The 27,989-nt window shown below is 48.1% G+C and overlaps 12 protein-coding genes across 12 annotated transcripts; 8 read left to right on the forward strand and 4 right to left on the reverse strand.

Moving 5' to 3' along the window:
• Window positions 1-7: 7 nt before the first annotated feature.
• On the forward strand, window positions 8-733 carry BKA55DRAFT_532279 (PIG-P-domain-containing protein; the record flags this gene model as incomplete). The annotated part of the gene is made up of 1 exon (XM_046189320.1): window positions 8-733. One exon carries the CDS (start codon window positions 8-10, stop codon window positions 731-733), a length of 726 nt encoding a protein of 241 aa, XP_046056400.1.
• Window positions 734-743: 10 nt separating this feature from the next.
• On the reverse strand, window positions 744-2,561 carry BKA55DRAFT_17874 (uncharacterized protein). Its single transcript, XM_046185035.1, has 2 exons — window positions 1,713-2,561; window positions 744-1,659 (listed from the first exon to the last, which is right to left on the reverse strand). Exons 1-2 carry the CDS (start codon window positions 2,395-2,397, stop codon window positions 755-757), a joined length of 1,590 nt encoding a protein of 529 aa, XP_046056401.1. The 5' UTR covers window positions 2,398-2,561; the 3' UTR covers window positions 744-754.
• Window positions 2,562-4,469: 1,908 nt separating this feature from the next.
• On the forward strand, window positions 4,470-6,988 carry BKA55DRAFT_549176 (uncharacterized protein). Its single transcript, XM_046191180.1, has 5 exons — window positions 4,470-4,612; window positions 4,681-5,150; window positions 5,222-5,482; window positions 5,535-5,757; window positions 5,808-6,988. Exons 2-5 carry the CDS (start codon window positions 4,741-4,743, stop codon window positions 6,819-6,821), a joined length of 1,908 nt encoding a protein of 635 aa, XP_046056402.1. The 5' UTR covers window positions 4,470-4,612; window positions 4,681-4,740; the 3' UTR covers window positions 6,822-6,988.
• A 966-nt stretch (window positions 6,989-7,954) lies between these two features.
• Window positions 7,955-9,961, forward strand: BKA55DRAFT_17939 (uncharacterized protein). The gene is made up of 4 exons (XM_046185040.1): window positions 7,955-8,446; window positions 8,523-8,744; window positions 8,802-8,967; window positions 9,018-9,961. The coding sequence occupies exons 1-4, from the start codon at window positions 8,082-8,084 to the stop codon at window positions 9,876-9,878; spliced, it is 1,614 nt and encodes a 537-aa protein (XP_046056403.1). The 5' UTR covers window positions 7,955-8,081; the 3' UTR covers window positions 9,879-9,961.
• Window positions 9,962-10,940: 979 nt separating this feature from the next.
• On the forward strand, window positions 10,941-12,354 carry BKA55DRAFT_669550 (uncharacterized protein). The gene is made up of 2 exons (XM_046197944.1): window positions 10,941-11,251; window positions 11,316-12,354. Exons 1-2 carry the CDS (start codon window positions 11,090-11,092, stop codon window positions 11,958-11,960), a joined length of 807 nt encoding a protein of 268 aa, XP_046056404.1. The 5' UTR covers window positions 10,941-11,089; the 3' UTR covers window positions 11,961-12,354.
• Window position 12,355: 1 nt separating this feature from the next.
• Window positions 12,356-13,666, reverse strand: BKA55DRAFT_549185 (uncharacterized protein). The gene has a single exon (XM_046191181.1). The coding sequence runs from the start codon at window positions 13,290-13,292 to the stop codon at window positions 12,666-12,668; it is 627 nt and encodes a 208-aa protein (XP_046056405.1). The 5' UTR covers window positions 13,293-13,666; the 3' UTR covers window positions 12,356-12,665.
• Window positions 13,667-14,365: 699 nt separating this feature from the next.
• Window positions 14,366-16,290, forward strand: BKA55DRAFT_549187 (P-loop containing nucleoside triphosphate hydrolase protein). Its single transcript, XM_046191182.1, has one exon. The coding sequence runs from the start codon at window positions 14,516-14,518 to the stop codon at window positions 16,037-16,039; it is 1,524 nt and encodes a 507-aa protein (XP_046056406.1). The 5' UTR covers window positions 14,366-14,515; the 3' UTR covers window positions 16,040-16,290.
• A 963-nt stretch (window positions 16,291-17,253) lies between these two features.
• Window positions 17,254-19,515, forward strand: BKA55DRAFT_17967 (putative TOS1-like glycosyl hydrolase-domain-containing protein). Its single transcript, XM_046185041.1, has 4 exons — window positions 17,254-17,976; window positions 18,028-18,533; window positions 18,583-18,752; window positions 18,802-19,515. Exons 1-4 carry the CDS (start codon window positions 17,734-17,736, stop codon window positions 19,251-19,253), a joined length of 1,371 nt encoding a protein of 456 aa, XP_046056407.1. The 5' UTR covers window positions 17,254-17,733; the 3' UTR covers window positions 19,254-19,515.
• A 45-nt stretch (window positions 19,516-19,560) lies between these two features.
• On the reverse strand, window positions 19,561-21,744 carry BKA55DRAFT_658650 (uncharacterized protein; the record flags this gene model as incomplete). The annotated part of the gene is made up of 2 exons (XM_046197524.1): window positions 20,972-21,744; window positions 19,561-20,936 (listed from the first exon to the last, which is right to left on the reverse strand). The coding sequence occupies exons 1-2, from the start codon at window positions 21,513-21,515 to the stop codon at window positions 19,561-19,563; spliced, it is 1,920 nt and encodes a 639-aa protein (XP_046056408.1). The 5' UTR covers window positions 21,516-21,744.
• A 302-nt stretch (window positions 21,745-22,046) lies between these two features.
• BKA55DRAFT_682728 (actin family) lies at window positions 22,047-23,535 on the forward strand (the record flags this gene model as incomplete). Its single annotated transcript, XM_046198397.1, has 2 exons — window positions 22,047-22,101; window positions 22,172-23,535. 2 exons carry the CDS (start codon window positions 22,047-22,049, stop codon window positions 23,533-23,535), a joined length of 1,419 nt encoding a protein of 472 aa, XP_046056409.1.
• Window positions 23,536-23,707: 172 nt separating this feature from the next.
• On the reverse strand, window positions 23,708-24,952 carry BKA55DRAFT_549192 (uracil-DNA glycosylase-like protein). Its single transcript, XM_046191183.1, has one exon. The coding sequence runs from the start codon at window positions 24,703-24,705 to the stop codon at window positions 23,746-23,748; it is 960 nt and encodes a 319-aa protein (XP_046056410.1). The 5' UTR covers window positions 24,706-24,952; the 3' UTR covers window positions 23,708-23,745.
• Window positions 24,953-26,163: 1,211 nt separating this feature from the next.
• BKA55DRAFT_682730 (nucleotide-diphospho-sugar transferase) lies at window positions 26,164-27,724 on the forward strand (the record flags this gene model as incomplete). The annotated part of the gene is made up of 2 exons (XM_046198398.1): window positions 26,164-27,603; window positions 27,656-27,724. 2 exons carry the CDS (start codon window positions 26,164-26,166, stop codon window positions 27,722-27,724), a joined length of 1,509 nt encoding a protein of 502 aa, XP_046056411.1.
• Between the last annotated feature and the right edge of the window lie 265 nt (window positions 27,725-27,989).

The following is a 27,989-nucleotide window of genomic DNA, read 5'->3' on the forward strand; positions in this document are numbered from 1 at the left end:
AATCAGCATGTCACTCAGCTCAGATGAAGAGGATGATATCCTCTCAGACGCTCAATCAGCAAGTTCATCCGGAGAAGACGAGGATTCTCCCCCACGACAATTGTCGCAGAATCTGTTTGCGCCTCCATTTTATGGGCGACCTCCCACGCCTTTGCCCCCTTCACCCTCACTCACATCTCTTCTACGCCCTTCACGACCAACAACACCAGATGCATCTGACGACGATGCAATCGCACCTGTACCTCGCGCCGCGCCAAAGGTGCCGACTTACGAGTATTACGGCTTCGTGCTGTATCTCTTCAGTAGTCTGACATTTCTCATTTACCTGCTCTGGGGCTATCTCCCTTCACCATTTCTGCACGCCCTGGGGATATACTACTACCCCAACCGATGGTGGGCGCTCGCCATACCGGCTTTTATCGTCATGACTGTGGTGTACATCTACGTGGCCCTTGCGGCGTTTAATACGGAGATGTTGACAGTGCCGCTATCGAGTGTTGAGACTGTTGTTGATGGGGCGGGAAAGTTGGCGGAGATTGATGCAAAGGGGAGATTGAGGGGAAGTCGGAATAGGGAGAGAAAGGTGCATGGAGATGGGAGATTGAGATGGAGGGAAATTTGGAGTGAGGGAACGGATGCGGTGATGGATATTCCGCTGGCGGGTGTTTGTGAGGTTTTGTATGGAGAGGGAAGAGAGGATGGTGAAGATGAATATGTGGATGATGAGATTTGATAATGTTTGTTTAAAGTATGACTAGAACAGTAACCTCCATATTCTGGTTGTAAATGTCTTCAACGTCCAACTACTATTCTCATCATATCCCAGATCAAACAATAGTATAACAGCAAAAATGAACACCAAAAGTGGTAATGACACACTGAAAAAGACCCCAAAGTTCTTCTCGCCAGGTAAATACCGCTCAGACATACTGAACAAACTCGTAGAGAATGACAACGGAATAAAAATGAGCGCGACAATAGTAAACGTCTTGATGGTCTTTGCTTCACGGATGGACCTTGCAGCTCCATTAATACCTGTCACTCCAGTAAGCGACTCACTCAGAAATTCTGCTCTTTGTCTGAGAGATTGCAATCGCATATAAATGTACTGAAAATCTGACTCGCTTTCTGTCCACTGTGCGTAATCGGTCGGTACTACGGGGTCGTCAAATTTGATGTGTAACTGTAGCATTATCTGTGAAACATCCTTGATATATCTGCTGAGTCGGCTGCATAAAAGTTGGATATTGCTCCATGATGCTTCGAGAGATGTTGTCTGAACAGATGCAAAATTGTCTTTTCGCTGTAAAGGAAATGCCATTGTCGATAGAAGCGCATCGTGGTATTCGATCAAAAGCATGTAATGAGACGCGATGATCTTCCTCATAAAAACAGTGATATCTAGTAGGGCTGCTTGTCTGGCGGACATGTCATTGTAGCATTCGGTGTAGTAGTGAAGCAAGTCGTCATACAGACATTCTCGTGAAGGACCTGAAGTTCTGCTCCGTACAGTCCAGGGACTGGGTATAAAATCTGCATATCCGCCTTGAAACGGAGGTGCTGAAAATTCTATAGTCTTGAGTGACCATGTCTCAGATTTTGGCTGTGGTTTTTGCCATATGTGAGCTTTTCGAAAGGGTGGATCGCAGAGGATTAAGACTACAGAAAATCAATTTGACTATACTTATTGGACTATGATAACAGTAACTTACCGCTCCAGTCGTTTTCATCAGAAAATGTCGTTTTCCAGAATGAGCATTTTCGATGAAGAATAACCGTAGGCTCCCAATCCTTGCCGAGCTTGGTCCTTAGAGCGTCTCTTCCAGATTCTGCACATCCCACGCTGAACGACCCGAATTCTTCACCAAGAGCTCGAATGTCATAGTAGCTTGCAGTAAATGATCGGTTCCCGTCAATGAGTGAAGGTAAGCATGGTGCTAGATTGGGCTCATAAGGCCATCGTAGATATGTCGATGTTCTCTCATGAGTGACAAAGAACATAGGGTCTACTTTGAGTTCGTCACCCAAAAGTGCTATGACTTCTGTGTTTAAGCCCTCGACGAGATAGATCATTTGACGGCTTTGGCCATCTTGGCGCAGTTTTCGCAGTTGGGAGAAATGACTTCTCAGTTGTGTAACATGAGGGAATTCTGTTGGCGACAGCATTTTGCCTTCACTATTCAACTCGAGAACTGTCGCTCGAACATGCTGTCTGTCGCACAGCATAATAGCACGATTCCGTCCATCGGGTAACTCGAGATTAGGCTGTCGACTACAGCTCTGCTCGATGTAAGTGAGATATGGTCCATCGGCGGATAACCAGCTGCCATTGTCATCTTTTGTTCGGGGCGTGGATCGAGCTTCGGGTGCTTCTATTATGGGGCATTTTATAGACATGTTGTATGTACCGCGTTTGTGTTAAAAATGAGAATATCTCAAGGCTGGGATAATGATGTTAGTATATATAGCTGCGGCTGAATGGATATGCAGTATGACTAAGAACTGTGAGCTGAAAGTGAAGAGAGCTCTGACTGGCTACTACAGATGATGACCAAGTCTTCAAATAACTAGGACTCGCTTGTATTGGTTTATGATGATCAAGGATTGGAGCATATGCAATAGATATCTTCTTAGGCCTCAGTTGATGCAGACTGCCTACCCTAGAGATAGATGAAGATGGCATGGCGAAGTCTGCACTAACCATTTGACTCGTTCAAAGAAGGGAGTTAACTTGTGTTTTCCGTGTACTGAACGAAGAAGGGAAAGCTATGAAAACATTTCCCAAAAGTTATCAGACGAAGGCTATGATAACATTTTTTAAATGTCATTAGAAGAAGTTTACTATGTAAGTTATATTGCTGTTTTATCCACCTCATCCACCAGTATACCGCTCACTAACACGTACGAATAGATGTGGCAGCGCGACCTTCCGTGCTATTCTTACTGTGCCATATTATTCCCGCGTAGCTGAGGACACAGATACTTCAGATGACATGCCTATTATAGAACAAGGGTTGAGCTGATGTACCGTTCAACTGAAGGTACCGTCTGGTAGTGGTTCGCCCCCCAGAGCTGCAGTCTCTGATCCAAGTACCTGGGAAGCACCTTGTGTTTCATGACCAGGGCGAAAGAGATGAATTGTTTGGCACGGGCCAGATAAGACCTTGCGTTTGCATGTGCAGCGTTAAGGAGACAGGAAATACAAGTCCGAATAGCATCTTGTTGCTATGGAGGGTTGCTGGGAGACCTATGATTGAAGAGCTTGGACGGAGCGCAACAATGTTATCTTCTCTTCAATAACAAGATGACGCAGGGGAGAGTATCAACCCCAGAGTTCGGTGATTACCCTTTTCAGATACCGTCGCCTTGCAGTCGGTACTCACTGCTCACAAGAACGATGCAACCTGCCAGACTCTACCTCATGTTTAAACTACTATTGCGGAGCTTGCTAGGGAAGAGCCGAGTTTCCTTAGCTCTAGACACTTTTGACAGCTGTCTAAAATTAGATAGTCAGCCTTATGAGCTGGGAGTTCTGGAGATTCACGCCTCGCTATGACCCATTACGACAACGAAGAGACACGATGGTGTTATGTTTCAGAATGATCTGACTTGAAGAGTTTTCACAAGAAGAGATGGTCTGTGACTGTAGGGATAGGACAAAGTGTAGATCTCACCTCTTGTCAACGCCCAAAACAGTTTACCCCTTTATCCTCGCTCTGACACGTCAACGAGGAAAAAGCAAAATAGACCTGTCAAACACATATCATAAGACAAAAGACGGTGAGCTCATCATGGTGCCCGCAAGAGGGACAGCTTAGCCAGCTGTCAAGGCGGCAAGGCGGCAAGATTGGTACCTCCTTTGGGACGAGCTGAAACATTTCCAGATATAGCAATTAATCCCAGTAAGTTTCTAGAGTCTTCTCATTGAAGTTACTGCCCTAAGTAATTTAGCAGACTAAGACTCTTAGTAACCCCCTGTCAGGCCGGCTTATATAGAGGCCATAGGTGTGGTAACAGGACCAATAGTATGGCATCAGGAAGGGGGGAAAAGAGAAAAGATGCTTTAGGAGAGCGCCCTCATCTTGTTTTGGTGGAGTGGAGTCTGTACATTTTATCAAATGACCCCTGCTGCGGTTTGTGTATATGCATGTTGGCCGTTGGTTCTGTGAACAGGGCGACAGCCTGGTTGGACAGAACAAGTAACAAAATGTACCTTCATATTTTCTGCTCACTGTGTAAGAGATAAAAATGATTGTAGTTAAACGATTAAAACAGTTTAAACATTGTGAGTAATTTGAGTTGATTGTTGAGAAGTTGATCTTTCAATATGATGAGATTGAGAATGGGTTTATCGAGCGACTGACACTCAGCGAAAACGAGCCACACAATAGGTACAAGCCAAGTACTTGTTGACTAGGAGAAAATCCTTGAGATCTCCTTGAGACTGAACGCAAATTTATCGCGAATCTGCCTTATTACGTGTGCAGATGGTTCGCGGAGGCCCCCTATCCTTCCGCGGTCTGCTTGCGCCAGAGTTCAAGCATAAGCTCATTACAGATCTCAACTGGCATTCACTCAGGACAAAAGCTTAGTAATTACCTCAAATGAATCGGTAGGATCTTTACTGAATGCACAAGTTGTTCTAGGCGTGTTCCAGTCCCTAATACGGCAATCTCTCAGTCAGTCCATTAGGCAAGATTCGTCCCCAACCTGAAAAGCGACCGACTTACACATAAAAGGATGCACACGTTTGCCTCAAAGATGTATATCTCTGTTGACAACACTATGGAACCAGTCGAAGCTCAGGGAAGCCCCCCTAAAGTCCTTGACAGACTCTTCAAAACTACAAAAACCTCCACTATCCCCCATCTCACAGAGCTTCGCAAGGCTCTTGGCTACGGCAACCCAGGCCTAGACCAGGACATCGCCTTCAAGAGGGCTGTTCGAACCCAGATCGAATCTTTTACATCTCCTAGCACCAACCTACCTGCATATAGATTCACAAAGTGGAGGTTGCCTCTTCACCAAAGAGGTCTCCAAGAGGTCACCAAAGACTTCCTCGATACCAAGGGCAAGGGGCCTGAGTTCTGGCCTGCAAGGCATAACTCTGTCAACACAAGGTGTCTTGAGTATTATAAAGACTCTTCTCGGTAAGTGCTCGAATCCAGATGGACTAAACACACAGTTTCCCTGTGACATGAGCTAACACTGGCTCAAACAGAATACGCCGTCTCATGATTAAAGTCTTTTGGCGTGCAGCACAAGAGTACAAGCGACACAAGCCCTCAAATTCTGCCACTACCAAGCTGCTACTACAGCCCAGCGACAGAAACACTTCGCCATTAGAGCCCCTTGACACACCGAGTGACGACAAACGCCAAGTTCTCAAGAACAACTTTCACATACTCAAAGGCCAGAGTATCGACAACCCCATAGATGTTGAGAGCATGCAGTCCACAACGAACACACCAGGGCCGTCCACGTAAGAACATCTCCATCGCATCAGAAGTACGACTTTCTGACATGGTCCCAAGAGACGACCACTTTGCAGCCTTTGGAATGTCCGTTAGATTTTCTGTCCTTACACAACAACGACAAGATACGCCAGAGGAAAGCTCGAGTTCCGAGCCTCTTTCGTCTTCCCTTTTAGTCCCCGACACAGCCGAAACTATGATGCCTATTCCTGAAGAAGCAGAGAGTACGTACAGTACAGACCCGTACGAAGTGCCCAAAAGCCCGCCGAGGGCCACTGAAACTGTTAGTATCTTCTATCAAGTTCATCGTATCCAGACTAAATGTTTTCAAAGGCACAGGATAATGGTAAGCGTCCGGTCGAGTCAGACTCCAATGATAGCAACCATCAAGCCAAAGTCCCCAGACAAGGTTCGAGTACATCTGTGAAACCGACACGTCAGCCTCCAAAGAGCACTCGGGATGGCAGAAAGACCCAGAGTCTCCCCCCTCAAGTCCGAAGCTCTCGAAGACAGAGTAAGCTAGTCCGCCGACAGGATGCTGCTGCAGAAGAACAGATTCAAGCTACCGAGAATCCAACTCCAACTCCATCACCTCCCCCAGCTGCAATTGTAACTCAGCGTGGAAGTAATGCGAACCAAGGCAAACTGCCCTCAGCCAACACTGATGGTTCCACTTCCAAGACTCCGGCAGGGGAAGCACAAGGCCAGTCTTCAACCGCAGCCGTCAGAGCAGAGGTAGCTCGCCAGGCTGCAAGGCAGACTACAGAGGCAGCCATAGCAGCGGGTGTAGACCAGCAACTAGACACCCACAGCACTTCTACAACTGGCCTCTCCGCTAAAGCTCAAGGAAAGCTACCTGCTGTCCCGACCAGACAGACCCCAGCGGTCCAAGCTGGGCCCAGCCGGGAGCGGGAGCGGGAGTCTACAGCGAGACCAGAGGCCAGTGCTGCGAGACAAGAAGGCAGCAATTCTGGGAACCCAGAGCCTGAAGACATACAGCAACAAGTATTGAATGGACGTGAAACAGTCATCAGATCCAACATCGCTAATGGCGTTGACTTCAGGTCTTGGAGACCTTCATCTCCCCTCTTCCACATGTCTCTTGCAAGTGTGGCCTGGGAGTTGGGTTTGAGGCCCGGCCGAGCCCTTCATATGTCTCTCAGAGGTCGAATAACCAACTTGAATGAAGAATTCGAGAACGGCCAAGAGAAAAAGTTTGAATCCTTCAAAGATGAGTGTTTGGACGTTATTACCCAGCAACATTCTGGTGCTGCATCTACTCCAGGATCGCAGCGACGACAGTTGAAGATTTACTTTTCGGATAAGCCTATTTCGGTGGACGTGTAACTTGCAGTTGGGCTTCGGTGCAAAATTGTTTTCTTCTTTCTTTGTGTTTTTATGGTATTGTATTTTTCTCCTTGAGGAATTGGCGGATTCATGACTTTTAATGGCTAGACGGGTATGGAAGTGTTAACGGGTTTCTATTCTATGGTTTTTTTTTTTTTTTTCTTATCAAGTACCAGACACTATAACAACAGATTTGTATACCATATAAACTGACTAAAGTGAGTAGTGCCTGTAGATCTAGGCTACTACCTACACTTATTCGACTAATAGTGCTATTTAGCAAAGTGTCAGATCTTTCTGCATTAATAGGCCAATCGGCTGATTAAAAATGCCTAGTGTGGACCCATAGGCACTACTTAATTTAGTCAGTTTATACGGTAGTACCCTTAGTTTAGAGCAGCCGATAGAAAACGACTTTTGGGCCAGAGACCTGCTAAAGAATGTGATATAAGCAAGCGTTTCTCAGAGGTTGGGGGGACAGGTATTGGTTGAACCAAGATCAATACGATGCAGTTTTGCTTTTGGCGGGCTATCCGCTCAAATGTCGGTAAAGCGTTTGATACAGTGGAAATGGTGGCGAACAGTGGTTACACAATGCAGGCTGCCGTAGCCTCACAGGGGTAAATGGCCTTCTGTGAAGGACTGAGAGACAGGGAAATAACTTCGGATGTGCTTTTTGATGTTGGAGAGAAGAGAAAACTAAACGACAGCAAAATTGTGGCTGCAGAACAAGATGAGAGCGGACTGTGGTAACATGCCCGGGCAAGCAGGGGTAAAGCCCAGTGTGTGGTTTATCTTTAAACAATAATGTAATATTACACAATGCAGTATCTGCACACCATAATATAACAATACTAGATTATTATTTATTACAATAATAATTAGAGTGCATTCATTTCCTGGGAAATCGGAAACACCTACATCCGTCGCCTGATCTACGACACCACCAGGCACAATAAGCGAGACATCAGCTAACAACCAACATCACAACGTGCATGACTAGTGTAATATTTCGTTACAACTTTTAGAAAAGGGCAAGATTTGGCCCCGGCATTACATTGCTTATCAGCAATGGCCCGCTGATCGTGCTGCAAGTGGCCGTAATGTGTGAAAAAACCACACTTCCACTGTAACATGATCCATGCTCGGAGGCTCTGACAGGGGTATCAAAATCTGGGGTTCTAATCTAAATACCCCGTTTTGCCGTCCGTTCTTTTAATCTTGCTCTGTAAATCCTTGAATTGCCCTCTATATCCAATCATGACCTCAATTAAGAAAGGAACCGCCCGTCGGTCTGGGCCTTTTCTATTTTCCTCACGCACGAGGACTACCAAGGACGTGCCTTCGGTGAAACACCTGCTCGGCGAGCTTGGGTTTGGCGATTCTGCAGATAAGACGCTACTCAATGAGTTCAACGTTGCTCGTAGAGTTCACATGAACAGTTTCTTACGAGAAAAGATAATCGACGAGAAAGATATATTGGAGTGGTCCGAGCCATGCAAGTACAAGCTTCGCAGGATGGTCAAGGACTTCCTTGTCAGACAAAACCAAGGTCCTCGTTTCTGGCCCGATGAGCCTTCTGCTGCAAACACCAAGAAGTACCGGTTCTCACAGGATTCCAAACAGTTAGTCTATCCTCCTAGTATTTTTTTGTGCTGTGTCTCGGATGAGTGACTGACAGTGGGTTGGTATTCTGTACAGGATCATTAAATTATTGATGATGCTGTTTTTTCGACAGCTATACAACAGAAGAGCACACGATATAAAGGTTCGCAAAGAAAAGAGGCGTACCAATCTCTTCGAGCGAGGGGGGGCGCCTGACGAGCCTATTGCCCTTGATCTGTCTAGCGATGAGTCTGATTACGAATACCAAGTATTTGATGCTCCAGCATCACCGATATCTGGTGAATCTGGCCTCAAGAGGTGAGCTATTGGTATCAACAAACGTGGTAGATATCTATGCTAATATGGCGGGTTTAGAGAGCCTTCCGACTCTCCAGAGTTGCCTTCACTCGAGGAGATTGGACCAACAGTACAGAGGCAAACTTCGCCTTCGAATACTGTCACACCGCTACAGAGTGTGGTTCAGGATGAGCATGTGCACCCTGAGCCAACTCATGCACCTAGCCAACCCTCAACAATAAGCGTAAGGCTTCTCTTAATCAATGCTAATGCCATTCCACTGACACCGAAGAGTCTGTGCTGCCAACCAAAAGGCCTCTATCACAATCCGAAGCGTCGCCGTTGCGCACAAAAAGCCCTCGCCCCAACGGTTTCCGTGGACTCACCGCCGATCCGTTCTCTCGAGATGCTAATGTTCGGCTTGAATCAGTCGCCCGAGCAGTTCCTCCCAGACAAGACCCTCGGAGGACAAATCGAAAATCTGTTCCTGCGCCTTTTGCTCCAATGGGTGAAGAGTCAGTGACGATTGACATCCAGGAGCTATCACCAGAGACAGAAAAGGGCACCACGGATGAGATCGTCTGTGGGTTCAAAACTGCGATACGAGTAGTTCCACCTACTGGAGAGGATAGCAGTACTCATGTTCCTGAAAATGGAACAGAGAAGACAGGTACAGACCAGCCTGTAAAGCTTGGATCTACCCCACTTTCTCAGAGAGATACTACTGCCATGTCTGGGGGAGACATTGAAGAGCCCAAGAGTATCTCATATGACACAGCTGCGGCCAGGCGCTTACTGAGCTCCCATCTCCGTGGTTACACTCAAGATACTCCTACTCCTATTCAATTCTCTTTTTCCTTTCATGATGGTGGCCACGGCGACCCCTTCAACATTTCAGCAGTCGACTTCTTCTCGATGACCCTCAAGCAATTTGTGGAAGTTCTACCCATGAGCCATAAAGAAATGATAACAGGGTTATGCATACGCCAATACGGTCCCAAGTTCTGTCTCCGGCAAGTTTATCTATACAACGAGGATGTTTTTGGGAACATTCGTGAGCAGTTTCTTCGTTGTATCGAGAGCGATACGCGGGATGTAAAAAATCACGGAAAGCGGCTGGACTATGAGATTAGTATTGAGCCGCTTAGAGAGTGATTTGAGAATACATTTACGTAAGAGATGGATTGATGAATGAAGTGGATAGAAGATTGACAAGTGTCAAAACTCTGGTGCTGGCCTCGAGTCCCTGAGATATTAGCAACATGCTCCATGACGCCGCAGCCGCAGCGCTGAAGATGTGAGAGCTTAAAGCGATGGAAACATGGTGCGGCAGATAGATGTGGCGATGCTCTTTCGCTACTATAGAGTTGAAGATGATGAGCCGGTCATCATCACAGTACGGGGAACATTCGACGTCGTTCTTGGGATTACAGCCACCCAAGCTTGGGATTCCGTCATTCGCGGCATGATCTGGATAAGGTCATGATACAACCCTCTTGGATCGGTCAAGATGCTATTGGAACCCACGGTGATGCGATCTGCCAGCTGGGACTTTCGACAGAAGCCATTAGAGCTGTCTCCACGGCAAATCTTCCACGAGAATAGATGTGCTCCAGCACATTCACCGTCAGCAAGAGCACGGGAGCCATGGCATTCGGCGTTGGAACAATCATGGGCCTTAACACAGCCATGAGTTCAAATAATATTACTATTACTATGCTAGAGAATTGATACATTGATAGAGTCTTAGTTTCAGCTGTGTCCAGCTGTCTCAGTCTATCTCTTCAGGGCACCATAGAAAGGTGCTCAGACGTGGCAAGGAAACATAAGACTTCAATCATAAGGAACAAAAAGACTTGGATAAGCTTTTAATAAGTTTAGGGGGCCTTTTGGCTAAGTATATGTATTCGTTATTCCATGGCGCCCTGGTTCAAAGACTGAGATATTCTTGTCCCCAAGGGCTGCTCAATATTAGTAATGGCTCTGTCGTGACATGAACAACTTGTGTGACCTTCTTTCCTTCGCAAACTTTGAAGCTCGACTCGAGGTGGCAGTAGCACCTCCCAAAGGACCAACTCGCCTCCATTGTCTTGAGATGCCTTATACCTCAAGGTAAGTACCATAGGTACACACTCCTGGCCCGCAGGTACATACTGAAGCTTTGCTATTAAAATCGTTTCTGAGTACCCAGCCTTCGTCCTTACATCACAAGACGATATTTTCTACAACACAAACAATCACTAGTAAGAGCAAGGCTACTTTCTTTTAATCATCATAAAGTACTCTTCGGAAGATACAGAGATCAAGCGCATATTCTCGAGACAACATCGCTAGGACAGTTTCAAGCCAAGCACCACCGCAAAACCATGGATAGTTCTTCTGACCCAAACCAAAACTTCATCAAAAGAAGCAAATCCTGTCCATGTCTTGCTCCCATCTCGAATGACCCCTTAAGGCACACTCTTCTCGAACAGGCAGATACCGCGGGAGATTCTGACATGGATAGCGGCTGTGGTATTGATCCAATTGTATGCCCAGCTCATTGAGCCATTGCAATTTTACTTCATTTGGCGCTAACTTATCTACTAATAGTCGGAAAAGAGCCCAAAAGGCCGCAAAGGATCTGACAGCCGCGATCAGTCATCGTCATTGTCTCGTGGTAGCACGGAAGAGGCACTCGACATGGCTTTGGATAATACTATCAATAAGGACGATCCAGCGGCACCTCACCCCAGTTCTTCATCCAACTCTACAGAAAGTAAAACTCCATTTACTGTTGGTGCCGTGAGTCACAAGGTAACTTCAGAGAGTGACCATGCCCAAGGTCAAGATCATCCTATCTCCTCTCCGATCGAAGCTTTGGACAGCAAGGCAGAACCACCAAAGATTACAGGGCAATCAATCTCGAATTCCCAAGTTGATCAGTTGAAATCGAATAATGCTCTAATCACAGAGAATATAGGAAGTCAAGATGGTCAGTCAGACCTTGGGGACAGTCCTGATTCCCCAATACCAGAGCCCATTGACGATGAAGTATGTCGTTCTGTTGAGGACAAAGGGTCTCCCTTCGAGTATCAGGAGCCAGCAATTGAAGACGCATTTGCTTTTTACGTACACGAAGATTATTACGGCCAATATCCAACTGCCAGTGCCCGCACATCCCCCAACTCTATTATCACAGCATGCGCAGCTGACCGCCTATTCGCTATCGACTACACAGTCTACCGTACCGATTAGAACTCGACGTTCCAATGGTGTCCATCACAAAGCTTCTTTAGCATGTCGCTTGAAGATATTCTAGAAGAGACACATTTCGAAAAACATAGCGGTGTAGCTATCTCCCTCGAGTGTACTGTTGGAGGAGAAGATTTGGCATATCGACGGACAGCTCGTACTGAGCAGAGATTTGATGTGCTAAAGCAGAGATTCAGAAGACTTATTGAGGAATTGACAAATAAAACTCTACGCAATGGGGATGGAGATCCGACTTTCGAGATGATTATTGAAAGCCTTGGTCCAAGGCGTTGGGCCACTTAGGTTGATGTGTGATCATCGGTCTTCAGTCCCAGGTTCTCGAGAGCTGGGGTTTAGAGACGGCTATGAGTATTAAAGTTAAAGCGTGGTTTGACATAAAGGTCTCAAGAAGCTTATATTAGTGAAATTAAGGATAAAGCGTTGTTTGTCACATGATAAAAGCCTTCTTGTTTACCTCATATTGTGTAAACAGCACCATAGGTCATCCCCTCTGTCGTTGCCATAAAGGTGAGAGAGTCAACTAAAAGAATGACAAAAGATTTTACATAGCAACTTTATGCGGAAGTAACCTGTTATTCATATTTATGATGTAGCTCCTTTAGGCACGAATCACCAACCAATACTCCATTCATCATTAACGCCGATCCATTTCATGCAATCATGCAACCATCCAAATCATCAATCCGTTTAACCAGCAAACATACTAGTAAGCTCCCAATCTCCACTAGCAAGTTGCCTCCAGGAGCTCGAGCATGTAGCTTGAACGGTCTGCATACCAAAGTTGCCATCTCCTTGGTCAAGTTGGCGGAATAGGGTGACCTTGTAGCCAATGGCAGCAGCCATGAGGCCAATCTCGACGGGCTGGGGGTCGTGCATCTTATAGGCGAGCCACTCCTCACAGTGCTTGATCTCTTCCTCTAGAGAGGGATCAGAGTCAGCAGTGCGGGGGACTGGGTCGCCGAAGAGGAAGCGGTTTGACATGACGGCGTCCTTGGCGATGTACTTGAGAGCAGTCTTGGGCTTGTCGCAGAGGGCACGCCAGAGAAGAGTCTCCATCTCCTTGACGGCAGAGAGGTTACGGCCCTTGATGGTCTTGAGGTTCTCCTCATCTGATTCCTCATCTGCGTCGTGCTCCTTTTGCTTGCCACCGCCGTTGAAGAAGTCGGAGCCTTCGATGCCGGAAACAATGCTACCATTTTGTTGGCGCGGGGTAAGCTCCATGCCTCTTTGGCTAGAGGGGCCACCGAATTTGCTCTCTTCAGCGTTAAGCCCATGAGGCGAGCGATCGTTGGTGAGACCAAGCATAGTCGGCATGATGGCGGCTGTCTGTGTTGTAGTGATATGTACTGATTTGAAGATCTGATCTGCTTTTAGATGCAAGAGTGACAATGCAGGTCAAAATGAAAATGGGGAATGCAAGACATGAAATACAGAAAAGAAGCAGAAATACTTGTGAGTTCCAAATCCTGATTGCTGGCTATCCCGGCAGCTAGAGTGACGTCAACCTTGGGATGCATCTTGCTCATGCTTGCAGCAAAAAAGTTGGATAAGATTATGACGGAGATCGACACTAATCGATCATGTTTTACTGTACAGACTAAGCATTTCATTGGATGAGATGATCCCCCATAAAGCATCATCCATGAGCGTTCCTGATGCTCAAAAAGTGTGCAGTTGCTAACAAATTCCTATCGCATCTCGGGTCGGGGATTTACTGAACCATAGCGCCCACTAACACTAACGTACGGTAACTTTTAGCGGATCTCAACGGTTGTGGCGGTGCTCCGACTGTGGCTGCTGTCATCCACCAGCCACTTCTGGTCTCCCCACCCCCCACTATCCGCTATGATTTCCGTCAAGCCAACATGGATCCACCAAAATTTCTGAATCCAATTCTCAGTTGTTAGCACTTTTCTTCACATTCGATCTCCAACCCAAGCTCGCTGCTCAACCACGCATTGTAGCGCACTCCCTTCACCATGGATATCCTCAAGGTTCTATCCCGTGGAACCAAAAAGACCCAGAGGAACAGCCAAAACTCCAGCAATGCTCAGCAGAAGCTTCCCTCTGCTGGTACATCTACAAACCCACAGCTCTACCATGATCAGGTCCGGGGCCAGAAGCGAAAGCGAACAAAGAATGAGCCCGAACCCGAAGCTCACGATGAGCTCCCCGAAGTCGACTTCTTTGCCCCCAAGCCAGAGCCTGTAGCCAAGGCAGCTGTTAAGACAGAGGAGCCCGTTCAAGTGCCGAAACCTACACGGCCGTCTCGATTGTTGAGTGAAGACGAGTGTCGCCAGCTGCTACGATCGCATCGACTAAAAATTACGCTCCTCTCAAAAACAGAGGATCAGTCCAAGGTCAAGAAGAGCAAGAAAAAGAAGAAGGCGGCCGTCGAAGTGAAGAAGGATGGAAAGAAGCAGCTTTTCCCACAGCCTTTGGACTCTTTTGGCGAGCTGCGCAATGCCTACGGTCTTTCAAACAAGGTCGCCGACAACCTTGTGTTCCAAGGATACCGGGTTCCTACCGAAGTTCAGATGGGCAGTCTGCCTCTTCTCGTACACCCTCAGGCTGCCCTGAAAGACGAAGATGGACTGGAAGCAGGAGTTGATTTCCTCGCAATCGCTCCTACAGGAAGCGGAAAGACTATTAGTTTCTTGATTCCCGCTATCAACAACATCCTGCGCAGGCGCTCGCAGCAAAACCTCAGCGATATTCACGAACTCGAGGCGGTTATTGTTGCACCAACCCGGGAATTGGTACACCAAATCGTCAGTGAAGGACAGAAGCTTGCTCAAGGAACAGGACTTAAGGTCGTTTCGATGAAGAAGCACACCCAACTTTCAGCCAAGCAAGTGGATATGGCAGAAGATGGTTCTGAAGATGAAGAAGACAAAGAGTCCGATTCTGAGGACGAAGATGAGAACAAAGCAGACGACAAGCCCAAGCAAATCACAAAGGCTGACATTCTGGTCACCACACCCTTCCTGCTACTAAAGTTTCTCACTTCGGGGCCACCCAGCACACAAAAGGTTCTGCCTACTGTGAGAGACTTAATATTGGACGAGGCGGATGTTTTGCTTGATCCTCTTTTCCGAGAAGCCATGATGGCTGACTGGACAGCGTGCACAAACCCCGACCTGAGGGTGTCATTTTGGTCTGCTACCATGGGATCAAACATTGAGTCCATGGTTACAGAGAAGTTGACTTCGAGGGCACAGTCGCTGGATGTCACACCGAAGCCCTTTGTACGACTAGTCGTCGGCCTCAAGGACACAGCTGTGCCAAACATTGCTCACAAGCTTATCTACACTGCGACTGAGCAGGGTAAACTACTCGCATTGCGCCAGCTACTACACCCTACGGCCGCTGATGATTCGGGTCCTCCTCTGCGACCTCCCTTCTTGGTCTTTACACAAACCATTGACCGAGCGAGTGCTTTGCACGAGGAACTACAATACGACATTCCTCTTGAAGCTGGTGGTGCATCAAGAATTGCTGCCCTTCACAGTGGTCTCACCGACTCTGCTCGATCTGCCATCATGCGCAAGTTCCGCGCTGGAGACATCTGGGTCCTGATCACAACAGACGTGCTGGCCCGAGGTGTAGACTTTGCTGGTGTCAACGGTGTTGTCAACTATGATGTCCCCGGCTCCAGCGCCGGTTACGTCCACCGTGCAGGACGAACCGGCCGAGCAGGTCGCGAAGGTGGCGTGGCAGTCACGTTCTACACCAAGGAGGACATTCCCTTCGTCAAGATGGTCGCAAATGTTATCGCTGTAAGCGAGAAGCAGGCTGGCAAAACAGGAGATGAGGCTGGGGTGCAAAAGTGGCTCCTAGATGCTCTGCCTAATGTCGGCAAGGCAGACCGCAAGAAGCTCAAGGAGCGAGGTGTGGAAGCGCGACGAAGTGGAAATAAGGCCAAGATCACGTCTAAGAGTGGCTATGAGAGACGGAAGGAGAACAACCGCCGTGGTGCTATCGAGGGTAGCAAGAAGAGGAAATTACAAGCGAATGAGGACAGCGGTGATGATGGAGAATGGGGTGGTTTCGATGACTAGGGACAATGACTCTGGTCTGGATAAATTTGCATATGGAAAAGCATGATCATTTACGGATATAGAGCGATGGCATCTTCAGGTCTGAAGATCATAAAAGCAAAAAGCCTTAGGCTTGCAAGTCAAGTTTGAAGGCTCAGTTTTACATGTAGCTAGTTCCGCATCAGGCATAAAATGTCTCAAAATAATGTGATAGAGAGAAATTTTCTCATGGAACTCCCGCCTTTTTCATGAATGTATTGACGGAAACGCACAATCTCATTACTGAAAAGGACCGAAATATCCAACATGGCGCATTAACTTGCCGAGTACTGATGAGTTGTTTAGCATAGGCGTGGCTTAACTGAGGCCATACAGATCCAATGAGACGCGATTCAACAGCGAGTAAGTTGATATCAGCTAGGGCTCAAACTAATGCCTTCTTGTTTAACAAAGAACTGCATCTGAACAGTTTTGCTACTAACTCAACAATTGTATCCAAAAAACTGACTGACGTCTTTCAGCATTGTTCATGTGAAATAGTGATAGACTCATCTCCACTATTTAAATGTGACATAACAATCGCCCATATTTGAGGGGGCTGGAGATGTACTAAAAAGAATACCTCGAGTCAAGCAGCACGTGGACATTCCAGAGACCGACTTTCTTCTTCAACAAAAGCATTCTCATCATCCTCATTGTTCATGGTGACGATTACGAGTCAAAAATAAATTAGGGGACACACGCCAAGAGAAGCCAAGATTAGACAAGCGTTGGCCTTTCTTGGTGTTGCAGGGGAATTGACCACACCCACTTTCTACTACCAGCCTTTTTTGTTTCGATTAATGTTGATCATTTGTTAGTTGATGCCCTGAACTATGACTTGGTTGTGTGATATTCGTTGATATCCATGAGGCCATCACTTGTATCACACAGACTTGTTGTCACGATGGAAACTCGCTGAGTAGAGACAACTGTTGCATGAGAAATGTAATTTCATATGGCGTCTCGGCGTCTAATCAAGCATCTTGGCCCTACAGCCCAAAACAAGAGACCGGCCCAAAGCCAAGACCGCTGCGCCATCATCCACACGCCAAAGCGTGGCTCTTTGTGATGCCCTCAACTTCCCAAAGCAGCATGGCCAGGCCGTTCCCTTTATTAACCACTCTCAATAAGTCATCTGACGCCTGTAATTGGCCAAGGCTCTAGAGTCCCCTCGTAGCCTGAAACAAATACACCACCAACCTATCTTGGCCATCTTTGTACTGCACTATTAGCTAGTAGCCAGGCTTGGTTGTGCCAGGACCAGAATTGAGATCTGCTGCCCAGACTTGAAGGAGACGCTGGGCTCTTTTACCCCTTTGAGTCCTGCAGCAGAGTAGTAGTTGTGTTACTTGGATCCTCTTTAATATCACCATCTCCCCACAGAAGGATGGAAATCCTCCTCTTCCTTTGAGTTCCTCCTAGAGGTTGGTACTGAAACATATCAGTCCTTCATTTTCGGCATTTCTTGCTTTTTGAACTATACACTCTTTTGTCTTTACTTCTAGTCACTCCTTAAAATCTGTTGGAATCTCTGCTGTCTTTCGAGTCCACTCTTTGAAGACATTCACCGAAACACTCCTTGCAATTGTCTATCTTGACGATCTCAACAATTCGAGAATAAGCCTCAAAATATCTGTAGTCACTCGGACTGAATAGATTAGGGGCTTGCCACCATGAAGGTCACTAATCTTTCTATTCTGGCCTACACTGGCCTCGCCTCGGCCCTTACGCAGCAATGCTCTGGCAGCGCCGTCAACGAAGGCGGAAACTGGTTCTGCGGCGTTATTGATCAGATTCTTTATGAGGGATTCTCCAGCAGTGGAAGCTTCAAGGCTGTTACGAAAATGGGAGATGATGGATCTTGTGATCAGGAGCCCGTTTCTTATGATGGTGCTCTCGGACCTCTGAGTGAGGATGTAAGTTGGCCGTCACTCAACTATAACACAGCATAAAATAACAAAACATAGCTGTCTGTCCACATTCGAGGACCCTTCAACCTCAAAGAGTTCGCAGTCTATAACCTCGGCTCCAACGAGAAGAAGCGCGACTCTGCTCCCTCTCCTCACCTCCACGGCCATCGCCATTTTCACGAACAGCGCAAGAAGAAGCGTGGGGACTGGGTCACAGCCACTATCGACGGACAAGTCGTATCCTGGGAGAACACCTATAACGGAAGCCCTGCTACTCAAGCTGCCCCCGTTGATATTCCTGCTGCCCCTACCGACGCTGTGAAGAACGTCGTCGATGAGAAGAAGCCATTGAAACTGAAGGCTGATCCCTTGCCTGGACTGGACAAGATCAAGAGCAAGGTTGACAAGGTCAAGAGCAAGGCTACCTCAAAGTCAAAGGAATACACTGCTACTCCTGGTGGACACTGGAAGCGTACTGCTTACTACAACGCCCAGCGACGTGTAGCTGATAATGTTATCTTCATGGGTAACTATGGTGGTGAGGGCTCTGGAGTCTTTGACAAGTGAGTTTCTGTACACTCTTTAATATGCCTTTATACTGACTGAGTATAGCACCTGGGGTAACTCCCTGTCTTACCTCAACGCCAACGGAAACGGTGGCTCCTCTTCTCCCAAGATTCTGAAGGACGTGTTCATCCCTTCCAACAAAGAATTCTCCATCTTCAGCTCTGAAAAGTGTGACGAGAGCTGCGGTTACTCTCGTGTCCCTGATGTTGCCTACAGTATGTTATCTCTCCAACCTATATATCACACTCACTAACCCCCTCACAGAGGGCTTCTCCGGCTCAAACAAGATCTTCCTCTTCAACTTCAGGATGCCCTTCGATGGCAACACCGGCTTCAACGGCGACATGCCCGCCCTCTGGGCTCTCAACGGCCGCATTCCCCGAACTGGCCAGTACAGCGGATGCAGCTGCTGGAAGACAGGCTGTGGTGAGGTCGACATCTACGAGGTTCTCGCTACTGGCGATGATAAGTGCAAGAGCACATTCCACTTGACAAACGGCGCTGGAAGCTCTGATTACTTCAAGCGTCCTGCCGATAAGTACATCAAGGTTGCCGTTGTGTTCTGTGAGCGTACGTCGAGCGTCGCTATCAAGCAGTTGGATGATAGCTTTGACTTTGGATCATCTTTGAGTGATGAGACTGTGAGGGACTGGATCAAGACCATGTCTTCTCCTAAGAAGGGAAGCAGCCTGTTCCAGCTGTCTATTTCTGTGTGAAAGTGAGAGACCTGAGTTGGATATGTTTGCTGTTGGCTTGACTTGGATGTTTGATATCTATTCTTTTGTACATATATATTAAGATACCAGTTAAGAATTGTTCCATAACTGGTCCAACATAAAACCACTTGTGTTGCCATCTTATCATTCTTGCTAAGTCTAGATAGGTAGTCTAGATGAAGGTGATATATCATCTATTGTTCTATACAACTGTCTAGGGTATAGCCACTGTTACAGTATTATACAATCCCGTCATTCATACATCATCGTGATGATTAGGGTCTACTAATCGTTGAGTCTTTCAGACTTATGAGCTCTCGGAACTCGCCTTTGTATCTTCTTCAGGTATCTTCTCTTCTTCAGAGCTTGTTTTGTTCTCCTCTGCTGCTGAAAGTCCAACAACATTTCTTATCGTGCCAAAGCTTAGGCAGTCACTGATACGGTTGGCGCCCGAGAACAGCATGACCATACGCTCAACACCACATCCCCAGCCGCCAGTAGGGGGCAGGCCATAGTCGAGAGCCTTAACATAACTTTGATCCAGGGGAGCAGCGTCGCCGTCCTCGTCTTCAAAAGGCTCATCCAGCGCTTCCTCAACAGCTGCTTCGCCTTCAGGTGTCTCATTATATTCAATAGCAATGCTCCCGTCATCCTTGTTGACGAGGTTTCGGTGGTCGAGTAGCTTACGCTTCTGAGCTTCGGGGTCGTTCTCCTCTTCGTACATGTTGGCCAATTCACGACCACCGATGAAAAGTTCTGCTCGAGCAGATACTAACTGAAGCGTTTGTGGACAAAGGAAGCTCTTCGCCAGAGGTGACATACAGGCGGGGTGGTTCATGATAAGGATAGGCTCCGTAAATGACATAGGTTCCAGGTAGACGGCAGCTAGACGATCAAGAAGCTTGGCCAGCGAGGTAGGCACCTCGCCCGGCACCTTGATACCAGCAAGCTTCAAGATAGCAAGGAGTTCGGGTAAGGCATCTGGAGATGAGAGCTTGGGCAGACGAAGCCCAAGGGCTTCTTGTAGTGCGGGAACAAACTCGACCCGCTTGAAAGGTCGCACGAACTGTTTCATGTCGATGGAAGGCAGAGATGTGAGTTGGGTAGAGATGAGGTCCTGGGAGTGTTGGGCAAGGCTGCAGAGAATCTCTTCGGTCTGGTTGATCAAGTCCTCCAAGTTACTATAGGCGCTGTAGAACTCACACATAGTAAACTCAGGGTTATGTGTCGCGTCAACACCCTCATTACGGAACGAAGGTCCAATCTCAAAGACCTTGTCGACACCTCCAATGACGAGACGCTTGAGCCATAGCTCGGGTGCAATGCGTAAGGCGAGATCTCTATCCTTGAACTCAGTGGCTCTCGTAACAAAAGGGCGGGCCACAGCACCGCCGGCGTTTTCAGCAAGAATGGGTGTCTGGAACTCGAGGAACTTTCTTGAGTGGAAATAATCACGCATGTGCTTGGTGATCTCGGCGCGTAGTCGGAGTACATCAATCGCTTGTCGATTCACCAACATATCAACATGACGTTCTTGCATTCTCGTCTTGGGATCGGTGAGCTTCTCTGGGATCTGCTCCATGGTAGGAGACAGAAGCTCAGGCAAAGCCTTGGCCTCCATGGTGAGTTCGCCGGCCTTAGTACGGACCGGTATACCAACGACAGCTGCCAGACTGTAAGCATCTGGGATATAACAGGATAAACATTAGGGATCCTACATATGTGGTCGCCCACTTCTATTAAATTTCTGAACATTGCGAACTTCAATTTCCTTTCCTCCTCTTCTACCATGCATTTTGCCCTGTTGAGCATGACCTGCAGACGCTCGAACTCATTCACGATGTCGAGAAAGATGAGATTCTTTCCGACGACGCGCTTGGATCGAACTCGGCCACAAACGCTGATATCCTTGGTATCGTCAAGAGCATCTCGAAAAGCCTCATGAAACTCAGGCACCGATTTACGCTCTGCGTGGTGTACGAGGCGAGGATGCGTCTCTTCGAAGAGAGGATCCTCGTTTTCTTTCTCCGCCCAGAGCTCAGTTCGGCGCTGTTGCTTGAAAGACGAGTATCCCTCCATGCCATCCTGGCTCCTAGCAGCCGAAGTAGCTAGGGACCTCCTGTATGCCACGGTTTGTGAACCCCATAATGTCCTTGAGGAATTGCCACAGCTGAGTGCATGTGAGCAACGGGCACTTGTGGTTTGAGAGATCGACTGTATTAAAGGCCGACCGGCCTGTCGTAAGTACCGTACAGACATCATGTCTTCTATCAATTGGGTTAGCAATGCCTCAATAACTCATTACTGAGAGATGAAAGAAATGCGTTGCACTAGAGTCAGAAAATTGGCAGTTTAAATCAACCACAGCAAGCCGTGTCAATCGCAGCGGTTCTGAAGCGAGTATGCGAATTCATCATATAGGCAAAGGGAATAGAGATAATTGAGAAGAATGTGTGTACTTACAATCATGATGGTAACATGGAACTCTCGCTCCATGTATGAAGAAAAAAGAGAAGCCTTTTGGAGCAGAGCTGCGAAAATTTAAAGAGAGCCGGTTCGCCGAAAATAATCCGGCTACCTATTGGTGGGTCCATGACCGCCACACCGCAGCCTCGGCAACGTGTGGCGTATGCTCCCTTACCAACCACTCAAGGCTGAAATTTGTTCCAACGCGAACATCCATCAATCACTTGGTCTGGCGCAACTCCACCAATTCCGCGACAATTTGCGCCGGATCGTTCAACGAGCCTCCACCATCTCCGAATAGCGACTCTCATCCATAAAACATCAATCATGGCTCAACAGCCCCTTCCCACATCTATGCAGCCCACCGACATCTATGGAGGAGGTACGCGCAGCTCTAGCTCCCCATGTCGCGTCAGCCCGCCAAAGATCTCCACTAACATGTGTTTATATAGATGAGGTTTCTGCCCTCGTTCTCGATCCTGGATACTGCTATACTCGAGCTGGCTTCGCTGGTGAAGATGTTCCTAAGTCTATCCTCCCATCGTTTTACGGTCACACAACCGGCGACAACCCTAAAGACCTATTTGGCGATGAGTGCCTCATCCCTCGTCCCGACTACGAAGTCCGCAACTACATGAACAAGGATAGTGTGGTGGAGGACTGGGATGTTGCTGCTCGAATTTGGGAGAACATGCTTGTTAAGCGCTTGCAACCCGAACGACAAACACCTCCCTCCAAGAACGGTCTAAACGACGACCCCAAGGCAGAAGGCCAAGATGGAGAGGGCGATGTGACAATGGACGACGCCGAGGCTGCCGAATCAGTCGAGAAGCCCTTGGGTGAGAATCCCCTCCTAATTACCGAAGCTCCTTGGAATACACCCAAGGCTCGTGAGAAGGCTATTGAGATCATCATGGAGAACTGGGGTTGCCCTGCCTTCTGGCTGAGTCGCACTCCTGTATTGGCAGCATTCGCCGCTGGCAAGGCTACCTCACTAGTTATTGACGTGGGCGGTGCCAACACCTCGGTCACAGCTATTCACGATGGTATGGTGCTGAAGCGATCTATTCAGAAGTCCCCTGTTGGTGGTATCTGGCTCTCTTCTCAGATTCGAAAGCTCTTTGAAACATCAGAGCCCAAAGTCGACCTGACACCCACATTCATGATTGAGAACAAGACACCTGTCGACGCCCTGGCACCTCCTTCGGTCCGACTACGACACTTCCCTTTCCAGATCAACGATTCATTCCGCGCATATGAGGAAGAGCGTGTGTTGACGGAGTTCAAGGAGTCAGTAGTAGAAGTCTGGCGAGGCCCCGGTCGTTACAGTGTTTCCGGCAATGAGGATTACGTTAAGACGCAACCCGGCCGGGTATTTGAAATGCCTGATGGTTATAACCAGATGTGGCGCGAGCAGCGATTCCGCGTGACAGAGGGCATGTTTGATGAGACGGCCGGATATCATACCTCCGATTCTGAACAACTTACCAAGGCGCAAACCATCCCCGAGCTCATCCGCTCTGCTTTGAGCGCAGTTGACGTCGATCTTCGGGGCAACCTACTTGCCAACGTCGTCGTAACTGGCAGCACCAGTTTGATCAACGGATTCAATGATCGTCTGAACAACGAGTTGATGGCCATGTATCCCGGACTCAAGATCAAGATTCACGCGGCAGGTCTCACAAGTGAGCGACGCTTCGGCGCCTGGATCGGCGGTAGCATTCTCGCTAGTTTGGGCACTTTCCACCAGATGTGGATTTCGCGAAAGGAGTATGAGGAGAATGGACCTAATGTGGTTGAGAAGCGATGCAAGTAAAAGGCCGGGCTCTAGGCGCTTTGGCTTCTGGCGTAACGGAGTTGGGGAGAAGATGTACTTACAAACTGAAATCTGAGAAGGGCCTGGTATGGCAAAAGTTCATTCTAGATGGGTATGATAGGAATAAGCTGTGCAATCAACTGCTGTAGTGAATTGTCTGTAGAAAAGAGCAAATATCTTATCTCTTATGTACTATACACTATCAATGGTCTATTTGTTGTCTTCTTTTGCCTCAAGCTCCCTCTCAGCTCTCCGTTTCTGAGCCCACGTTCCTATTTCTGCCCATATACGTTCTTTTTCCGTTGGTGATAAGGTCGCAGCAAGGCCACTTGTGCTGCTCGAGACAAACACTTTGGACCCCTCCCATTCGCCCTCAATAACTCCCATATTCTCCGATTCGTCCTGCCAGCCATACTTGAAGGCCTTTCCAACGGGTTTGCCATGTCTTACACGCCAGATACTTTCCCAGATGCTCTTGCCAACAACACATACAGACTCAGGACGGTACTTGCGGCACTTCTCGTGAAGAATTTCGACGCCCTCGTCCATCTCCTGCTTGCTAAGCTCGGAACCATTGCGACTGGGTCGGGCGACAATATTGGTGAATCCCATGGAGTAGAGTTCAGGGAGTTGACGATCTTCGGTTGGACTGCAGAGACGTGGTGTAAGGCCGCTTGAGTACAGAAGTTTCCAAAACAGGTTGGACGGATGAGCGTATGCATGACCAGTCCGTGCTGTCTGTATACCAGGATTTAGACCGATGAAGAGAACGAGAAGATTCGAGGCGATGGCATCGGGTAGGCCATTGAGATGTGCGTATGTCGAGGGAGGTGCATATCCAGAAGCCTGGCGTGCTCTCTTTTTCTTTGGCTTGACCTCATTATCTTTGTCTTCAGCGTCTCGCTTTTTACTCCGCTTCGTTATGGCGACTGAAGCGGATGAGATTGAGGTTGAAGTGGTGGGATTTGTGAATCTTGGTGATCTTCGTATAGGGGAAGTCTGGCCATCTGAAGGTTTGTTTGATTTGAACATGAAGTCACTCATTTGAAGACGTCCCTTGAAGGTTGCTGGCTGAAGAGGCGAACTTGAGATGGCCTGCTCATCTTTGACACCATCGTCACCTACAGGATCTTGGATAGTGGCCTCTTGGGCAGCGTTGCTTTTCGACATTGTGACTAGTTTGTTGGTGTAAGTGGGAGTATGGGAGGGTCTGGGTGTTTGCCAGCCGGGGATTGATGAGACAATCCAAGGAGCGTGATAGAACAACGAATTTATAGTCAAATACTGATACTCCTCGGAGATCCATGCACCGTTTGTATGAATCTATGAATCTATCACTTGATAACTTCAGGCACCTGTTCTACAAGATAATGTGGCGGAACAGCGTGAAGATTGTTCTGGGACATTCGCCACAGGCAGCCAGATCTGAAGAGCCTCTAGAGTGAGGAACAGGCGTTTTGGGTCCGACAGCAAATTAGGGGCCTGATAACAGGTGCCAGCTTAAAATCCGCGCCCAAGAGTCTGCACCAATATATTTGTTCCTAAATTAAAATACCTCTATAATTCACCACACATCCTCGCTGTCTTTAGATATCGAGGCCTGATTGCATTTTCTTCAAAGTATTACCAGTAGGCAATAGTGAACGGCTTTTGTCGTAACCAAGGTGACCCAGGACCTGGCCTACTGGCCAAGAGTGCTATTTTCAGCACCTGAGATCTAATGTCAGCCGCCACAGCCACACAAAACAGCCCTGTCCATCCGTGTCTGAGCTATAGACCTCAATGTCATGGTCGGGTTATGAGACATGACAAGTTGACGATTACGAACCCTGCAGGTCCCTGATGAAAATCTGGATCATTTTTCCTTTTCGTGAACATCGCGGATCCCGTGATAGTATCGACAAATACGAGATCAGCCTTTACAACCGTTATAAATCTGTTCTTTGATTTTCCAGATCTTGAATATAAACTCTGACTGTACAATTTGCTGAGCTTACGTACGCATCAGTTATCATAAAATCCAATAGGAGGTGGCAGCGTAACAGCATGGGCGCTATAGCCCTCTCAGCAAAACCGCTGCATCAGCACCAGCTTGCAAGCATGAGGCAGGATCGGTGGGGTCCCTCAGCCGCCGATTCCCCCACTCTAATTGGCGGACCAAGCTCAATTGGACCTTGAGTAGGCGGGGCAGCTGAGGGGCATCAGCGTTTGGTTGGCGTTGGCGGCGTGGGAGGAGCTTCAAGCATTGTACCTTACTTACGGTGAGGTAAACGGTGTTACAAGTAAGGTAAGAGCGTAGCAACCAGGTAAGCTAAGAGGCGTCTTAGTTGCTAGGGAAGTTAAGGTAAGACCGAAGACGTCAGGGACGACGGGAGAGAAGCAGAGGAAAGTTGCGGGCTGCTCTGTAAGGGTCTCTCCGAGATCGACTTCCTCCAATTCGTATTTAGATCTCAACTCTGCCCACCCCCATCTTAGTTCCCTAGCTCATTCCTCTTTTCTTTCTTCTTCAATTCCAACCCGCTTCACCTTTTTAATACTCTGCCTCTGTGAAGTTTCTAGACATTCGTCTTTGAGCTTCCAATCGCCCTCACCGCAACTCTCTCCAAACTCACATACGCTTACATCACAATGGAGGCCATCAAGCAGGCTCTTCATCTTGGCAAGTCCAACGATGCCCCGGCCGAGCCCACTCCCGAGGCTCTCAAGGAGCTCAAGGAGAAGTACACAAAGGCCGGCCAAGAGCAAGTCTTCACCTTCTACGACTCTCTCTCATCGGCCGAGCGAGGAACTCTGTACCAGCAGCTTTCTGGCTTCGACCCCGCCCACATCAACGACATTACACACCGCGCCTTGAACCCTCCCAAGACCAGCGATGAGCCCGATCGCCTCGAGCCTCTCCCCGAATCTGCTACCGCTAGCATTCTCGACTCCAGTGCCGATGATATCTCCAAGTGGTACGACTCCGGTCTTGACCTCATCTCCAAGGGTCAGGTCGCCGTTGTCCTCATGGCTGGCGGTCAGGGTACTCGTCTTGGTAGCTCTGCCCCCAAGGGTTGCTACGACATTGGCCTGCCATCTCACAAATCTCTCTTCCAACTCCAGGGTGAGCGAATTGCCAAGGTTCAGGAGCTTGCTGCCAAGAAGTCTGCTGGCTCCAGCCCTATTGTTCCCTGGTATGTCATGACCAGCGGTCCTACTCGTGGCCCTACCGAGAAGTTCTTCCAGGAGAACAACTACTTTGGCCTGAGCAAGGACAACGTCAAGATCTTCGAGCAGGGTGTTCTGCCTTGCATTTCCAACGATGGCAAGATCCTTCTCGAGACCAAGGGCAAGGTTGCTGTTGCCCCTGATGGAAACGGTGGCCTCTACCAGGCTCTTGTCATTTCTGGTGTTGTTGATGATATGCGAAAGCGCGGTATTCAGCACATCCACGCCTACTGCGTTGACAACTGCCTTGTCAGGGTCGCCGACCCCGTCTTCATTGGTTTCTCTGCCGCCCTTGACGTCGACATTGCTACCAAGGTTGTCCGTAAGCGCAACGCTACTGAGTCCGTCGGTCTGATTCTCTCCAAGAACGGCAAGCCTGATGTTGTTGAGTACTCCGAGATCGACAAGGCCACTGCTGAGGAGCTTGACCCCAAGCAGTCCGATCTCCTTCGATTCCGTGCTGCCAACATTGTCAACCACTACTACTCGTTCCGCTTCCTCGACTCTATTCCTCAGTGGGCTCACAAGCTCCCCCACCACATCGCCCGCAAGAAGATCCCCTCTACTGATCTTCAAAGCGGCGAGACCGTCAAGCCCGAGAAGCCAAATGGCATCAAGCTCGAGCAGTTCGTCTTTGATGTCTTCCCCTTCCTGACCCTGGATAAGTTTGCCTCGCTCGAGGTCAAGCGTGAGGACGAGTTCTCTCCCCTCAAGAACGCTCCTGGCACTGGCGAGGATGACCCCGATACCAGCAAGGCTGATATCATGACCCAGGGCAAGCGCTGGGTCGAGGCTGCTGGTGCCATTGTCGTTGGTGACAAAGCCGATGTCGGTGTTGAGGTGTCCCCTCTCATCAGCTACGTAAGTGAAACCCCATGATATTCATGAAGCACGTGAAGCTAACATTTCTCAGGGTGGTGAGGGTCTGGAGAAACTCAAGGGTACCGAGATTACACCCCCTACTCTCCTGTGGCGAGAGTAAAGAAGAAAATAAATTATACCATTACCCAGCCAGGATGACATAACGATGCTGTTGTCCCAGGTTTGGCAGATAAAAGTTGTTTGAGAGATCTTGTGTTGTTTATGAATACATTGATCACAAGTAATGATAAAGATTAAAGAGACTCTGGTTCGGAACTTTCTGTATATCATGCAAACGTGAAGTGGATTAGATTGAAAGTCTCGACTGCTCCTGCTCTTTATGTAGATATCTATATCCCGTCTAAAATGGCGCAAGTCTATATATT

Source organism: Fusarium redolens (genome assembly GCF_020744475.1).
Source record: "Fusarium redolens strain MPI-CAGE-AT-0023 chromosome Unknown BKA55scaffold_1, whole genome shotgun sequence".
In the NCBI taxonomy this organism is placed as follows: Eukaryota; Fungi; Ascomycota; class Sordariomycetes; order Hypocreales; family Nectriaceae; genus Fusarium; species Fusarium redolens.

Bases quoted from the DNA above. Each gene is read 5' to 3' on its own strand.
- BKA55DRAFT_17874 (XM_046185035.1), bottom strand. From the start codon at position 2,397: ATGTCTATAAAATGCCCCATAATAGAAGCACCCGAAGCTCGATCCACG. The intron at 1,660-1,712 runs GTAAGTTACTGT...GATTTTCTGTAG, and splicing joins TGATGAAAACGACTGGAGCG to TCTTAATCCTCTGCGATCCA.
- BKA55DRAFT_549176 (XM_046191180.1), top strand. From the start codon at position 4,741: ATGCACACGTTTGCCTCAAAGATGTATATCTCTGTTGACAACACTATG. The intron at 5,483-5,534 runs GTAAGAACATCT...CATGGTCCCAAG, and splicing joins AACACACCAGGGCCGTCCAC to AGACGACCACTTTGCAGCCT. The intron at 5,758-5,807 runs GTTAGTATCTTC...ATGTTTTCAAAG, and splicing joins CGCCGAGGGCCACTGAAACT to GCACAGGATAATGGTAAGCG.
- BKA55DRAFT_17939 (XM_046185040.1), top strand. From the start codon at position 8,082: ATGACCTCAATTAAGAAAGGAACCGCCCGTCGGTCTGGGCCTTTTCTA. The intron at 8,745-8,801 runs GTGAGCTATTGG...TGGCGGGTTTAG, and splicing joins GGTGAATCTGGCCTCAAGAG to AGAGCCTTCCGACTCTCCAG. The intron at 8,968-9,017 runs GTAAGGCTTCTC...GACACCGAAGAG, and splicing joins GCCAACCCTCAACAATAAGC to TCTGTGCTGCCAACCAAAAG.
- BKA55DRAFT_669550 (XM_046197944.1), top strand. From the start codon at position 11,090: ATGGATAGTTCTTCTGACCCAAACCAAAACTTCATCAAAAGAAGCAAA. The intron at 11,252-11,315 runs GTATGCCCAGCT...ATCTACTAATAG, and splicing joins GCTGTGGTATTGATCCAATT to TCGGAAAAGAGCCCAAAAGG.
- BKA55DRAFT_549185 (XM_046191181.1), bottom strand. From the start codon at position 13,292: ATGCCGACTATGCTTGGTCTCACCAACGATCGCTCGCCTCATGGGCTT.
- BKA55DRAFT_549187 (XM_046191182.1), top strand. From the start codon at position 14,516: ATGGGCAGTCTGCCTCTTCTCGTACACCCTCAGGCTGCCCTGAAAGAC.
- BKA55DRAFT_17967 (XM_046185041.1), top strand. From the start codon at position 17,734: ATGAAGGTCACTAATCTTTCTATTCTGGCCTACACTGGCCTCGCCTCG. The intron at 18,534-18,582 runs GTGAGTTTCTGT...GACTGAGTATAG, and splicing joins GGCTCTGGAGTCTTTGACAA to CACCTGGGGTAACTCCCTGT. The intron at 18,753-18,801 runs GTATGTTATCTC...ACCCCCTCACAG, and splicing joins TGTCCCTGATGTTGCCTACA to AGGGCTTCTCCGGCTCAAAC.
- BKA55DRAFT_549192 (XM_046191183.1), bottom strand. From the start codon at position 24,705: ATGTCGAAAAGCAACGCTGCCCAAGAGGCCACTATCCAAGATCCTGTA.